At 37.3% G+C, this 15,246-nt stretch overlaps 2 protein-coding genes across 2 annotated transcripts in view; one reads left to right on the top strand and one right to left on the bottom strand.

Moving 5' to 3' along the window:
• Positions 1-15,246, bottom strand: part of syn2b (synapsin IIb) — a 69,052-nt gene that overhangs the window by 13,771 nt on the left and 40,035 nt on the right. Inside the window, exons 6-7 of the mRNA XM_051913333.1 lie at positions 1,572-1,634; positions 1,223-1,365 (exon numbers count right to left, since the gene is read on the bottom strand). Of these exons, the coding sequence (XP_051769293.1) occupies positions 1,223-1,365; positions 1,572-1,634 (206 nt within the window). The remainder of the gene's footprint in view (positions 1-1,222; positions 1,366-1,571; positions 1,635-15,246) is intronic.
• LOC127522969 (metalloproteinase inhibitor 2-like) lies at positions 3,592-14,641 on the top strand. Its single transcript, XM_051913367.1, has 5 exons — positions 3,592-3,874; positions 9,494-9,588; positions 9,869-9,974; positions 10,944-11,059; positions 12,520-14,641. The coding sequence occupies exons 1-5, from the start codon at positions 3,748-3,750 to the stop codon at positions 12,715-12,717; spliced, it is 642 nt and encodes a 213-aa protein (XP_051769327.1). The 5' UTR covers positions 3,592-3,747; the 3' UTR covers positions 12,718-14,641.

Genomic DNA, 15,246 nt, shown 5'->3' with positions numbered 1-15,246 from the left:
AGACATCGTTAAAACAGTCATGTGACTGCAGTGGTTCAACCTTAATGTTATGAAGAGACGAGAATACTTTTTGTGTGCAAAAACAAAACTAAAATAACCACTTTATTCAACAATCTCTTCTCTTCTGTGTCATTCTTATACGTTGTTTACATCCAGCGACTCATTATTGGCCGGCTCCTGCATCAGCGTCACAGACATGCGTTGTGCTGATCACATGATCAGCCTTGGCCAATACTGAGCCGGCATTCGGATGTAAACACGGAAGCCTTCACTGTGCTTACTGCGTCACCTGCGTAAGGATAAAAATATTCATCAAAAATATCTTAATTTGTGTTCTGAAGATGAACGAAGGTCTTACGGGTGTGGAACGACATGAGGGTGAGTAATTAATGACAGAAATTTCATTTTTGGGTGAACTAACCCTTTAATACTGAACCTAAAGATACAAAACTAAAAGAAATGGCTGTTATGGCGTATATTTTGTGACAGAACTTACTGAACATCCAAAACAATGCTGTGTGCTGGAGTAAATGCGTTTGTTGTGTGTGTGTACATGGTATTTTTATCAGCTGAGAACTCATGAAGAGCTTATAAAATGTCTAAAAGAGTCAAAACAGCGGCACGAATTCCTCCATTACAGACAAACAAAGATCTAAGATGGCATTTCCAACACCTGTAATGAAGTGTAATGGACAACATGGAGACTATGACGAGAAAAACCAGGTGTGCTCAAGAATAGGGTCACATCTTGTGACATCACATCCTGTTTTTGGTTCTTTAGATGTCTTTGGTCCATGTTGCGCTCATATTTCAGTCACACCAGAGTTCGTTTGGAAGCGATCGAGAGCCATCTTTTCGGGGTCTCAGTCCGCTTGTTTGGTACGTTCAAACTTATCAAACAGAGCAATCACACAAGAGTTCGTTTTGATCAAACCAAGCTTGTCAAGTGTGAACACACCCTAAAACACATCTGTAGCTGCCAATCATACAGGAGATAATATTGTGCAAATAGTAAACAAATGGTACATCCATGATTAAAAAGCTACAAAAACATGTAGATCAAATGATAAGCACACCCTAATGGAAAAAAGTCATTTTTTCGAACTTAGTAGCTTTTTTTTTTTCTTTCTTTCTTTTTTTGGTTCAAGGTGGTCTTGACAAGAGTGTCATAGATCAAACGACCCTTAAGCGGAGCAGAATGTGATTGTGCAGCTGTACTCACATGTAAGCTTTGTAATCAGAGCCGATCTTCTGGACTCTGATGTCATATTTCGCGTCAATGAAAGGCTCTGTGGTTGTGTAGGTTTGAGTGATGGCCACAACACTCGCTATATCCTGGAAGTCACTGTGATTGTCCACTTTCACCTGCCAATGGAAAGCTCTGTTAACATGTTGTCATGTTATTAATGTGCTGAAAGATGAAATGCTATTACAACAGAGACATTAATGGATCAAGCTGTCTTAGACACAGTCTCACAGTGTGTATTGCTGTGAAATTAGAAAATAAACTAATTCATAAAAACTATAATAGCATAAATAAAATAACACTGGTACACTTGTTTTTAACATACCTTCCCCATTCCGGAATGGGCATGTCCAATCTTCACCACCACAGGGAATGTTGGCATTGAGATCTGAAACACAGATTCATTGTTGACTTTCATTAATATGATTATCCATGTTTGCTTTATTTCCTGAGATCCAGGAACTGGTCATTGCGTATAAGAAGACGTCATTTAATTCCAGCTAGGTCAATAAACTGTATTAATACGCACACCCACAGAAATGACTTATGAGTAAAAGACACCAACAGGATCTTATAAGATTTAATATTATACCAGACACCTATATTAAAATATATAATGGAAATTAATTTTTAAAGTGCCCTCTTATGCTATTTTAAAGGTTTCTAATGTTGTTTTGTCGTCTCCTACAACAGGTTCACATTCATCCAAGATCAAAAACACTTTAATTTTCTCATAATATCCACTGCAGCATCAGCTCTTTTCTCTCAGTGTCTGAAACGCTTCCATCAAGGATTCGGTCTCTCTAAACCCCGCCTTTCTGAGAGCTGCTCTGCTCTGATTGGTCAGAAACCAAATGCTCATTATCATATCTGAATCTCAGCTCTGGATACACAGCATCACACACTACATGACAAGGAATATCTCAAAAAGCATAATAGGGGCACTTTAAATTGACATTATTACCTTCAAAAAGTATGCTATGAAAATTAATTTAGCATGTTATGTGTTCCATTAGTGTCATATGAGCAATATCACACTCGTAGTCATGTGATATGGCTGTATATCAGCACAGCTGTGATTCGGCCGTAGGTAATCACAGTAAATATAGCCACATCTCACGGCTACGAGTGTGATATTGCATTTATACAACAGTTCCACTGTGTAAATAGATTAGAACAACAACGGAGTGTCTTTAAAATCCCTCTCTTGTGAGGAACTACTTCCTTCCACCACGGATTCAAATGTCAAGTTGACAGTTCAACAGTTGATCCCAAGATCCGTTACTAATTCTGAAACGTCACTTTAGATCTAGTAATGAAGGAACATTGAGTCACTTCATTGAAGCTTATTGTAGAGTATTATGAGAGAGAGAGATCGACTGAACGAGTGTATTACCTGCATCTGATATAACATTCATTCTTCAGGTCGATGTCCATAATATTATATCATTATAAAAAAAAAATCAGTTTGAATGTACGCTGAGGAAAGCGATATCTTTGTCCTTTTAAAAGTTATGGGGATTTCCCACAGCGCTAAAACAACTTCCTCATTCTGGCTCTAATCTTTTATGAGACAGTCTATTCCTGAAGGACTGCCCAAGATGAAGCTGTTCTCGGCGGGTACACGAGCACTGACAGCCTGGAGCTCACATCTGTGAAAGCGTCAAAACAAATTGCAAAATAGGTGCTATGATTATACATGAGTCACATATTTCAGGTTTAAACAACTACATTCTCACCTAAAAACACTTAAAACTACAGTTTGTTGTACAACAAGTGTAGCATTTGTTAAAAATATGGTAGATTTACTTGGACGCCATGACAGTCGCTTCAAGCGTAGTGATACAAGCGGTGAAAAGGTATGAGTGCTGTTATCACTAGAATATCACACGGCTCTCAGCCAATCAGATTCAAGAACCAGAAAGAACTGTTGTATAAAATCCTATAATTTTATAATTCTATTAGACTATAAAATGTTTAACAGAGTGTCATTGTTTCAACTTCTGTTAGTCATTTACTATGCATAACTGTGGTGTAGCATGTGTTTATGACAATTATCAAAACTGGCTCATATCCAGTGCAGCAATCAAACATGTGTGAACAAGACCAATTTTATGTCCTAGCCCCAAACCACTGGTTGTTCACATTGCACGCAACCAATTTTACTTCCATAATCTGACATTTCTGAGTGGAACACGACATTGAACGAGACTGGATTGTATCCATGCAGAATTAATGTGCTTTTCATATCAGAATGGAGTCAAATCTGAATTAAATGACTCCCTCCACTGGCACAAGAGCATCTCCACAAATCCTGTATGTGTTTGCAGAGGGAGGGGTTTGTTTAATTACAGTAGAAGGCTGGTTCCTTCCTCAGCCAAACATGAAGCTATAAAACACCCGTAGCACCTTGAGAGTGAAGGAGATCACCGACAGAGACAAAGACATTTCATTCAGCGCCACATAAAGTGAGTTTATATAGTTGATCATTTCTGAGAGTGATGATGGGAGTCCCGCTGTCTGCTGCGCTGCTGTTCCTGCTGTCTGTGGGTCTGAAGGAGCAGGTGGTGGAGAGCTGCAGCTGCGTTCCAAGACACCCGCAGGAGTTCTTCTGCACGTCTGACATAGGTATGTCAAACACTCCAATTACATAATCAGATTCCAATAGTTATATACTTGTAAATATGCATTTTTATTGATTATTTAATATTCAGATTATTATTGATTTTCGCTCATTTGTCTTTCTTATATTTTAAATTGCCCTTTCTAAGACTCTATTGCTTATGTGTTCAGAAAGTCTTGTGGAATCACACAAGTCAGACGCCACACAGCATAGCAAATAAAATATTTCATGTTTTTGTGTTTTATTCTGATTGTTTCTATTTTAAAATTTTTATATTTTTATGGTTTAATTAATTATTACCTTTTCATAAACTTACGAACCCCCTGCAGTTCCTTCACAAACCCCAGTTTGACGTAATGTCATGTTTAATGTATTTCAACTAGTGCTGTCAAACATTAATATATATATATATATATATATATATATATATATTTATAAAACGGTTAGTTCCTGTCCTTGATTCTGATTGGTCAATAGCTGTGTTTTATTCACGATAAAACACGGCTATGACCGCTTCACCCAACGGTTCTGTGTATCACTACACAACACCCTTAGCAACCACTCTTAGCAACGTAAACTGTATGTTCTCAATTGATATTGTTCATTGAATCTTACTGTATTATGTAGAAGAGTATTGTGAGAAAAAGATTGAGTGAGTGAGTTTATTACCTGCATTCAGATTTAGCATTTTCCTCCAGGTCAGTCCTATGTTCATAATAAAACATCTGTTTAAATGTCCGCTGCGATATCTTGTCCTTTTAACAGTTAAGGGGTTTTCCCGTGACTGACAGCGCTAGTCAAAGCATTTGACTAGCGCGTCTTGTTCCGTGTTCACAACAATTCAGTCTTTTCAATGTAAAAGTCTTCGCTACTGACTGACACACTCATAAAGACAGTCTTTGCCGTCATCTAATGGCGTAGTAATGTAACTTCTGTTGCTGTTCACGGTCAGGGACTATTTTTCCTGGCGGAAGGAAGGCTTTTAGTAAAAGTTTACTTCATGAAAGTTGCATTGATGCATATTTTTGGCTTTAATATTTGTATTGTGTGGTAACCTAGTACTGTAGTGCTGTATTGTGAATAAGTCACGGCTGAAGGGGTTACTCCGCTTCTCATCGTGCCTAACAACGCCCTGACTTATTCACGATACAGCACAGCCTCTTGTACCTTATTGCTTATTTATATCATTTTTATTATATATATAGATATAAATATTTTATATATAAATATAATATATTTTTGTTAAATATATATATATATATATGCATGTGTGTGTATTTATATATACATAATAAATATTTACACAGTACACACACATATATTATGTAATCACAAACTTTTAATTTGGATAATTGCGATTAATCGTTTGACAGCACTAATTTCAACATTTTTTTTTCTTTTTTATATCACTTTAGTACGAGATTGCCCTCTACAAATCTATGTGATAAACTAGTTAATGCTAAAAGTAAGGTCAAAAGTAATCAAAAAGCAGTGGTGGACGAAGTACTCATCAAGCATGTGAGTAAAAGTACAGATACTCTAATAAAAAAAATACTCCAGTAAAAGTGTCAAGTACTCCTTTTCAATTTTACTCAAGTAAAAGTACAAAAGTACTTGATTTTTAATGTACTTAAAAGTAAAAAGTACTGACTGATGTTTATTTTGTAATTGTATAATGTACTAGACACACAGATAGAGTTAAATAGCAGTCTGACATCGTTGTGAATTATTATGGTTTTTCAAGTAGCCAGCGCTAGTCATTAAGAAAGATTATGCAGACACTTGTATTGATCTGCAAGACAATGTTTTATTTTATTACCAAAACTTGTCATGCACTGATAACTACTACTGAAAATTACTGATAATTCGAGTGAGCCAGTGAAAATAAAAAAAATATACCATATAGTGTATATAAATGAGGAAAAACAAAATGTGTGTTGATCTAATAAACATAATATAAAAACACAGGGCAAAATGTATTAACATTGTAAGAAGAACGCTATGCAAGCATACTAGTTTTACATCATTTGAAACTGCTACGGCAGCGGAGAAGATGCGTTCATTTGAATCAGTGAGTTGTTGACTGGAGACTCGCTCTGATTGTATTTGTAATTATCGTAGTATAGTCACAATTAAGGAAAGAACCGTTTCCTTGTTTTACAATGGTCTGGTGTACCTATTAACCTCATTATAACTGCATAATTACACAGCAGTCAGAAGCTGCTCTCAGTTCTCTGTAATTATGATAAAAGCTGATATTCACACTGCTGTTGTAATCAATGATCTAGTCACCTTGGAGTCACATTTACTTTTTCATTTCATTGGTATGGCTTTCAAAATATCTGTATTGATATAACTAAAACTTGTAAACTATTACTTCTGAAGTGGACAAGACTGTGGCCACATGATTGAGGGTATTGACAAGAGCTGAAAGATTTCTCATCAGATAATAAACTGAATTTGCTGTCAGAAATCCAAGTTCATTCAGCATTATGAAAACACAACTGACATATTACACAATCTACAGAAAGATGCTCATCACTTACAGCAGCAACAGTGCAACATCTTTGTCTTCTAAGTTTATTTGACCAGAAAAGTAGTTAAACATAAGGTATGATTTGTTTTCAGAGAATCCAGTATTTTTCGTCTTTACTTAAATCAAGTGAAAGACATTTGTCCAAAAATAAAATAAATAAAACTGATATACATTGATAATAAAGATCTTAATATCTTCAGATATTTTCTGAAAAACAGGACGAAGGTATTCATTAAGAATCTGCGTTCATTTAAACGTTCTGCTAAACGTGTCTCACTCTGAGAGGGAAAGAGTTGTTTTGAATCCCTGCTTCCGTGCGTCAGAGCGGCATTCCAGTCCTTGTTCTGGAATAATGAGGCATGGAATGGCCGGCATGAGGTTGTAAAGACATGCAGATTCCTGTGGCATTCACTGAACAAATACAGAAAATCCACATAATCCCTCTCTAGAAAACATCAGTCTACCATTCCACTCTCTATCTACAACCAAACAATGGGTTGTGAAGTTTTTTATTTTTTATTTTTCATGAACATGAGCTCTTTTCTTGTGTAATTAGACTAGTCTTGGGGGGGTAAAAACAGGGGTTACACGTGTTACGGGGTTGTTTACAAGGAGAAGGGACATTTTGAAGGGTTAATATGTTAAAGCTTGCTAAAACAAAAATATGAAAGAATGTATTAAACCTATGACTGATTAATTAATAATCAAAAATGAGGAGTGTAGTGGAAAACTCATTTATTTCTGTTTTGTACTTTATATGACTTGTGTCTCTGTATGCAGTCTGCTCATGCTGAGTGGAAACTTACTAGCAGGCTCTTATAAGAAGTTACAACTTGTAATTGTGCCTGTGAACACAGCTGCTGTCCTTGAAACTATCTTTTAACCAGCTGTGTTCATAGACACTAACAAGTTGTTGTAACTTACCAGTGCTGATAGTGAGGGTCCTGGATGTGAGTTTCACCAGCCTCACTAGCTGCTGCCTGATCCACTGACAGATTAGAGTTGGCACTGAGAACTGGGTCAGTTTGGCTGTGAGAAGATCAGGCATGATGGTGTTGAAGGCCGAACTGAAGTCCACAAATAAAATCCTTGCATAAGTCCCAGGTCTGTCGAGATGTTGCAGGATATAATTCAGTCCAATGTTGACTGCATCATCCACAGGCCTGTTTACTCTGTAGGCAAACTGAAGGGGATCCAGTAGGGGTTCAGTGATTTTCTTCAGGTAGGCCAACACCAGTCTCTCAAACGACTTCATGACCACAGATGTGAGAGCGACAGGTCTGTAGTCATTAAATCCAGTGATTTTGTGTTTTTTGGAGAGTGGAATGATGGTGGAGCGTTTGAAGCAGCAGGGAACTTCACACTTCTCCAGTGATCTGTTGAAGATTGTCTGAAGATGGGGGCCAGTTGGTCAGCACAGACTTTTAAACAGGATTGTTGGATGAAAACTGTCTTTTCAGCTTCTCAGAGTAGTTCCTCTTAGCCACTCTGATCTCCTTTGTTAGTCTGTTTCTGGCCTGGTTGTATATGATTTTATCCCCACTTCTGTAAGCGTCTTCTTTGGCATGACAAAGCTGTTTGAGTTTCCCAGTAAACCACGGTTTATTGTTATTGAGTGATAAGAATGTCCTGGTAGGAATGCACATATCCACACAGAAACTGATGTATGAAGTTACAGTATCTGTGAGCTCGTCCAGTTTGGTTTCAGCAACCCCCAAAACAGTCCAATCAGTTCAATCAAAGCAGGCTTGTAAATCCCACTCTGCTTCATTAGTCCATCTCTTTGGAAGCAGCGCTCACGGAGCTTAACCAGCGTGCCGGCTCGCTTCCCTCGTTTGCATCTGAACAACACAATAATTGGAGAGCTCCACACCAAGGTGGCTATCCACGGCGCCATTTTCAAGTCAAGTTTGGTTCGATCAAAATTTTCTGCGATTGCTCTGTTAGTGCGGTTCATTTGAATAAATGTGAAAGCTGCCATCCGAACCCTGGTGAACACTGAGTCCCGTCAGTGACTTATCCCGTTTGACAGCCATTTATTTTTGCGTTGTATCTTTAGGTTCGGTGTTAAAAGTGAACCAGGACTAAATGTATCATTTTATTTTTTGGTCCGGACCAAAATAACCAAGAGAACTAAACTACAAGTGCGAACAATATTACCCAATTCGCTTCAAACTTTGTAAGAATAATGTCAAGACATGGCACATGTTGATCTGTGAAAGAATTCTTGATATCCTAAATACTGTTGCCATGGCAATATGTCAAACTTTTATAATATTATTTGCTGTTTTTGAGGCTCTTAGCATGCTTCAAATTGTATGAAACTCGACACACATGTCAAAGTTGTCCAGTAGACATGGGCAAAGCCTTAGAAATGGACGGGAAGGAGGGGCTCTATAAAGCCACCTTTTGACAAAAGTTGGGGGGTTTGGTCTTACCTACAGTCACCAAACTCAGTTCATATATTGTTCTCATCAAGCCGGACAACTTTCTAATTTATAGTCATTAGCACCAAACAACAGGAAGTCCGATATTTTGGTTTGAATTTGGATTTTTTTTGAATAATCAGGCTCTACTTTTTTAAGTACTCCTCGTAGGAGATTCATGCAATTGCCACCAAACTTGATCAAACAAAGACACTGAAGCAAAGACACTGAAGATGCTAAATTGTGAGCGATTATAGGATATCTGTTGCCATGGCGAGGGATTAAAGTAAAGACAAAAAAAAAAAAAAAGGAAACAGGAAGTGTCTCATATTGTGTAAAATCATTGTTTGATTTAAAATAAATTAAGATTGTATGTTGCCCGCCATGCACAGGTTTCCTTAAGCCACCAGGGCGGCGGTGGCGCCGGGGCCTGGGCCCGTCATCGCTGCTTGCAGCTATATTTAGTAATTGATTTTCTAAGCTATTAAAGGACATTTGAGAATCAATAAGGGGATCTTGAAATCAATTCTGTAAGACACAGGTGATTCCCTTGTATATTGCAGCTACATTCTGAATTCTTATATATGATGCAGCCTGAAATGATTCTTTTGATGTATTCAGCTTCATGCACTAGTAATAACAACTGATTCTTTTCTGATTAGTGATGCGAGCTGAGATAACTGGGGAGAAGCTCATAGCCGGAGATATAAATATAAGCGGCACGGGAGAAATTCAATATGATGTCAAAGTGATAAAGGTAAGCTAAAGTACTTGATCACATAAATGTTCTGCTGGGAATTATAATGATCTGATATAGCATGCTTTCCCTGGGACAGATTGGCCTGACGTCCAAATCAGAATAGTCCATGATTCAAACAGAGAATTACAGTCTCTTTGGGTTCTTGCCAAAAGCGCCTGTCACTACAGAGACTTTTATTTTAAATGAAATAATTTTTAAAAAATGGATCCGCAGACCCAAAACACAATACACTGCTATACAATACAAACAATGGTTTTACAAAATCCTGGTTTTGCAGGTGTTCAAAGGATCTGACAAAATAAAGAACATCAAGCATGTCTATACGAGTGAGATGTTTTCATTGTGTGGGACCAGACTGAATCACGACCAGTATCTGCTTTCAGGTAAATACAAAGTTCTGTCATGAAACTCGGGCTGATAGGTCCTTAACTCAATCTGCTTGCAATCACACGATTCTCTATAGGCACAGCTGATCCTGCTCTATCAGTAGCCAATGATCTCGCTGCTCAACCTTCAAATACTTGGTCAGCATTTGCTGTAGCGCGCTTTCGGAAACCCTCCACCTTCCCCAGCTCCACCTGTATAGATCTGCTACGGCTCATTCATGTATGCTATATTGTAGTGTTGTCAAAAACATCGATATTTCGATATTTATTGATACTGAAATATCTGGATCTAATACTCCTTTTCTGCAGTATCGATACACCGATACCAGCTGCGCTTTCTCTCTCTCTCTTCTCACTCACTAGTCTTATTCACTCCGGTTGAACAGTGCTTGTATTACACATAATTTTAGTCATTCCCCAAGGTTTCGCACTCACATCAAAAGCGTGTGCACCGCTGATCTATAGAAGTGTTGCTCTCATAAAGCCGCCTCTCAAACAACTCGAGAACCAAACTGACTTCTTTTTTGTGGCTTATTGCACTTAAACAGTCAAATACAAAATTAAGTCAAAATGCCCATCTGGCAGAGTATTCAGGTAAATACAGTCAGTTTTGGAATGTAAACAGTTGAGAGAAAATGCATGTTGTGTAACAGTATATTGAATCTGTGCATCAGCTCTTAAAGTGACAGCAGCCTAATAAACCTGCTGCTGTCTGTCATGTTAATAAAGGACAAAAGAGAAAATCACTCACTGCTCTTGACTCAAAAACTTTTGTAACTTTAATTGTAAGCATTAATCTGTATTTCATTTTTACAATGAAAACTATCCAGTGTTATTTTACATTTAATTACTTTCCTGAATACTACTGTTAAACTGCTCGATGACCCAAGACTCAGTTGTAAATGGCTTGCCGTCTGCTGCATGGCATTCAATAATGAAATATACAATGTGTTTGCTTTCTCTTAGGACATTTTCATAAATTCTTCGTTTCAATGTGCGACTTTATTGTGCCCTGGAACAAAGTCTCTTTAATGATGAAAAACAACTTGAAATACAGATATCAGATGGGCTGCGACTGCAAGGTAAGAACCCATTCCTTTCAACCCAGCCAAACATTACGACAACTCGGTTAACTCTCTAAAGAGGAACCTTTATACAAAATATGAAACATCTAAAAAGGTTTGCACATATTTGCAATTTGTTGTTGCAGATGCTGATATTTACATACACAGAAAATGAGATTAAATTCTGATACTTGTAATCAATGAGATTTTTATATCAGTATAGCAGATACTTAAAATGCATATAAATATCCATATCTGCCAATAATATGTCTTAGTAAGATAATATTTAAATGCTTAGTTTTATGATCAAAGCTCATAGTGCAATACAAAACAATGATGATTGAGAGATGAACAAACAAACCTTCCTCAAATTATGACACTCATGATTTTTCTAAAAAATGATACAATTCTTATGTTTACTTTATAAAAATCAGTGCAGATTTCACAGCAAAAAGAGACATGAAGCATGAGCTGAAGGTGGACGTTTGTACAATTATACTAAAAACTATTATAGTAAACTTGCTTAAAAAAAAGTCTAAACTATCAGTCAGACGACAGAAGGACTGTAGGAGATTGTGTACGACAGGTTTATCAGATCATGTCGATCATTTAGAGGCCTTGGAAATCAATTAATTATGTTTCTTTACATATAATATTAACAGATATAATCAAGGACAGGACAATATTCACCAGTTAAACAGGCTCTGTACTGAGGTCCTGTTCACACCTGGTATTAAGATGCGTTTGGTCGATCGGATCACAAGTGGACGACACTAAATACAGGTGTAAAATGTTTTGAGCTTGTCTACTTTCAACTGCTTCCAGAGGTAGTTGAAAACAACTGGATTGCTTTCGTAGTGCAGACGCTCATGTGGTCGAATGTGTTCGAATAGACACTACAGACCGTCTACTCTCCGCCTGCTGACCTAATGCGTAAACATTATGAGAAGCAAAACTTAGCCTAAATGGGATTTAAACTTTGTCGGCTGAAGACCCAAGTTTGGTTTGAAGATGAAAATGTACCAAGCACAATGTTCTCTCACCATTCCTGATTTCTAACACACACTCACAGCGTTCGGCTGGTCTCGTGGCTGTCAGAGCAGAAACGAAAGCTGATGCTCTCCGTATGTTTTTCCATCATATGTAAATTACACAAGCTTATTTCATCCATTAGATTGAAAGATCTGAAAAACCCATACATTTACCTGCCCATAGACCCTCCCCTCGAAGAAATCAGGACAGAAGTGGTTGAAAGTGGACAAAAGAGACGTATCAAAACACCAGGTGTAAACGGGAATGAGTCTCCCTCGTTTACTTGTGATCCGATGGACTAAAATGCATCTTAAAATCAGGTGGAAACAGGGTTTAAGAGAACCAAATGTACACAGTTGTATATGTTGTTTTACAAAAAGACGTTCTGAGTGAACAGAAACAAATGTAACTATATATTATATTGTATTATATACTAATCTCTGCAGATCTTCAGATGCACTGGAGAGCACTGTCTCCCCAACACGAAGAACGAGTGTATCCTGACAGGCCGGTCATCCTATTATTCACCTGCAGGCCCGGTTCATGATTACGCCTGTATCAGACACAGCAACGGCTCCTGCAGCTGGTACACAGGACCGGCCACACCGTCTGGAAATGACACCATGGACGTGTCTGATGTCTGAAGACCCAGAGCATGATCGCTTTCTGATTGTAAAAGAAGTTGCTTGATGCTGATTAGACGGTTCAAATATAGATACAAACAAGCATTTTAACCTCTTGCAACCACGCAGAACTAAATAGAAACCTCCCATAATACTTTAGAAGCAATCTAGTATCCACTCAGAACACCTTAGGATCCCTCAAACAACCACTGAGAACAACATACTCTTTACACTTCAAATCTCTCTTCATTGCATGCAGGCCTGCTCTCAGAGTCTGTTACACACCTTTGAAATGAGGGTTGTGAGTGACTACATGATGTACCTGATGATGTGGACATTTAACTTATAATAATTGGCATTAGAAATAACAGTACTGGATTATTAGCATGATGCTTTTACTTTTAGGTCCTGATTATATGATTTTCTATTTGAAAAAGGAATGAAGAGCAAAAAAAAAAAAAAAAAAAAATTTTTTTGAATAAAATATGGCCAAAATCTGAAAGGCCATTTTCAACTGATTGGTCAATCCATTCCATCTTCTATAATGCCATGAAATTAGGAAGATGCTGCAGTGGTCCTTTTCCACATTTACAGATCTAAATGAATCTTTAGCATTTTATCTGCATAATTTTGGCTTGCTGTAGTTTAATTCTTAAACACATGAATGTTTCGTCAATCATTATTACATATACAGGTCTTTAGCGACCCGGATCTATATCTAACACGGATGGATCTCTAACTGATACAATAGCATAAAACTATCCTGATTTTTAAATAACAATTACAAAAGAATAAAAAAAAAGCATATTTCGTTACTTTTTGGAACTTGGAAGGGTTCGATTTGAGCATCATCGCTGTCATCATCAGAGCTCATTTCCATTCACCATCTCAACCAAAACTATAATTTTCAGTTTCTTCAGAATCAATATTTTGATCACTGATAGCTTCTTCACCAGATCCACCATCAGTGACACCAATATTTGTTTGCGTAGGATAGCGAATGACATCCCGGGTCGATAAAGACCTTTAAGGGTCAATGTGTACTTTTTTTTTCAAAAAAAAAAAGTAAAACAACATGAAATAAAAACGGACAGGAATTAGAAAAGCTGCCAACTGTGTCTTTATCTCTCTCCATTATAAAGCAACGCTCATGTTTTGCAATAGGGTGATCGTTTGGCCGTTTGCGGCGCATCATGCTGATTGTGAAACCATGTGATTTCAGCATGAGACGCAGCTGCGCATCTTAGTCCAGAAGAAACCGCCATATAGTTTTAGTTCTGAAGTGTGAATGTTTTGGCCTAAACACAGTATGATTTCCTTTACATCTGTAGAGAGCATCACTGCATTGCCTTACAGATATAAATGATACACTTTTTAAAGCAAAATTCTGTCATCACCCTCATGTCGTTCCAAACCTTCTGTGGAACACAAAACAAGATATTTTGTGTGTTTTTGTCAAATGTCACTATAACTGTTTGGTTACCAACCTTCTTCAAAATAACTTTGTGTTCTGCAGAAGAAAGAAAGGCATTTGAATAAAAATCAGGCTTTCTTAACAGTGGTTCTGCCTTATAAGAATGCAGATATTTGGCAGGCACTTTTTATTTTGTTGTCACATGATCCCAGCTAACAGAGAACATTCAAAAGTAACGTTCCTGTAATGTTTGAAGAACGATAACATGGAATGTTCCATTAACATTTGCATAACCAGGAAAAAAAACATTTTTAGAACATAAAAAAGTGAAGTTTTGAACATTTAGAGAACATTCAGAAATAATATTTTTATTTTCGAACACAGTTGTTTTAGCTGGATGTGTGATGAATCAATGCTTCATAACATGCTGCCGTGTGCATTTTCATTCTCTTTCTACAGTCTTTTCTAACTGTACTGTGATGTGATGTGATGTAGTGTGTGTTTCATTAAAGGTGTCGCATGCTGCTTTTACAGTGTGATTGTGTGGATTCACTGGGAGTCTTCACAGAAGCATATCTGTGCAGGTCATGTTCAATAGATGCTCTTTGGACTGAGGATAAAGTCCTGACAGTCACAGTGTTTCCACAGTACAGTTCTTAGGGCAGTGCCTTCAATGAAATGCATTAATATGGTTTTTCTTTTCACCTGTGTGTTCTGATGAGCACTGCGTTAAAAACTGAAAAGATCATCATGTAAGACATCTGGTAGCAGGTCTTTGCAAACTGGTTGAACAGTCACTGTCGATTCTCGTGCACAGCCGACAGAAAAAAGGCGTACAGCACAGTTTCGTTTCCACAGAGCCACAGCCACATCAGACAACAGGAAATGATGCCATCTCAAGATGTCGCGAGGAACCACACAAACTACAAATTAGTTTGCTTTCACAATGCAGAAATGCAATGCAAACATGTTTTTTAAAAAAGAAAATTTGTGCGTTTTAAATTTCAATTAATTTAAGCTTTAAATTGTCATTTCACTTAACATTCACGGCCTGTATCACAGCAGGTAAAGTATGACTTCAGTTTTAGCTAATCTTGGATTTTCAGTACTAAAAAGATAATGTTCAAATAGTATAA

The sequence above is a fragment of the Ctenopharyngodon idella genome, chromosome 11 (assembly GCF_019924925.1).
Source record: "Ctenopharyngodon idella isolate HZGC_01 chromosome 11, HZGC01, whole genome shotgun sequence".
NCBI lineage: Eukaryota > Metazoa > Chordata > Actinopteri > Cypriniformes > Xenocyprididae > Ctenopharyngodon > Ctenopharyngodon idella.
This window is presented reverse-complemented; position numbering and strand designations above follow the sequence as displayed.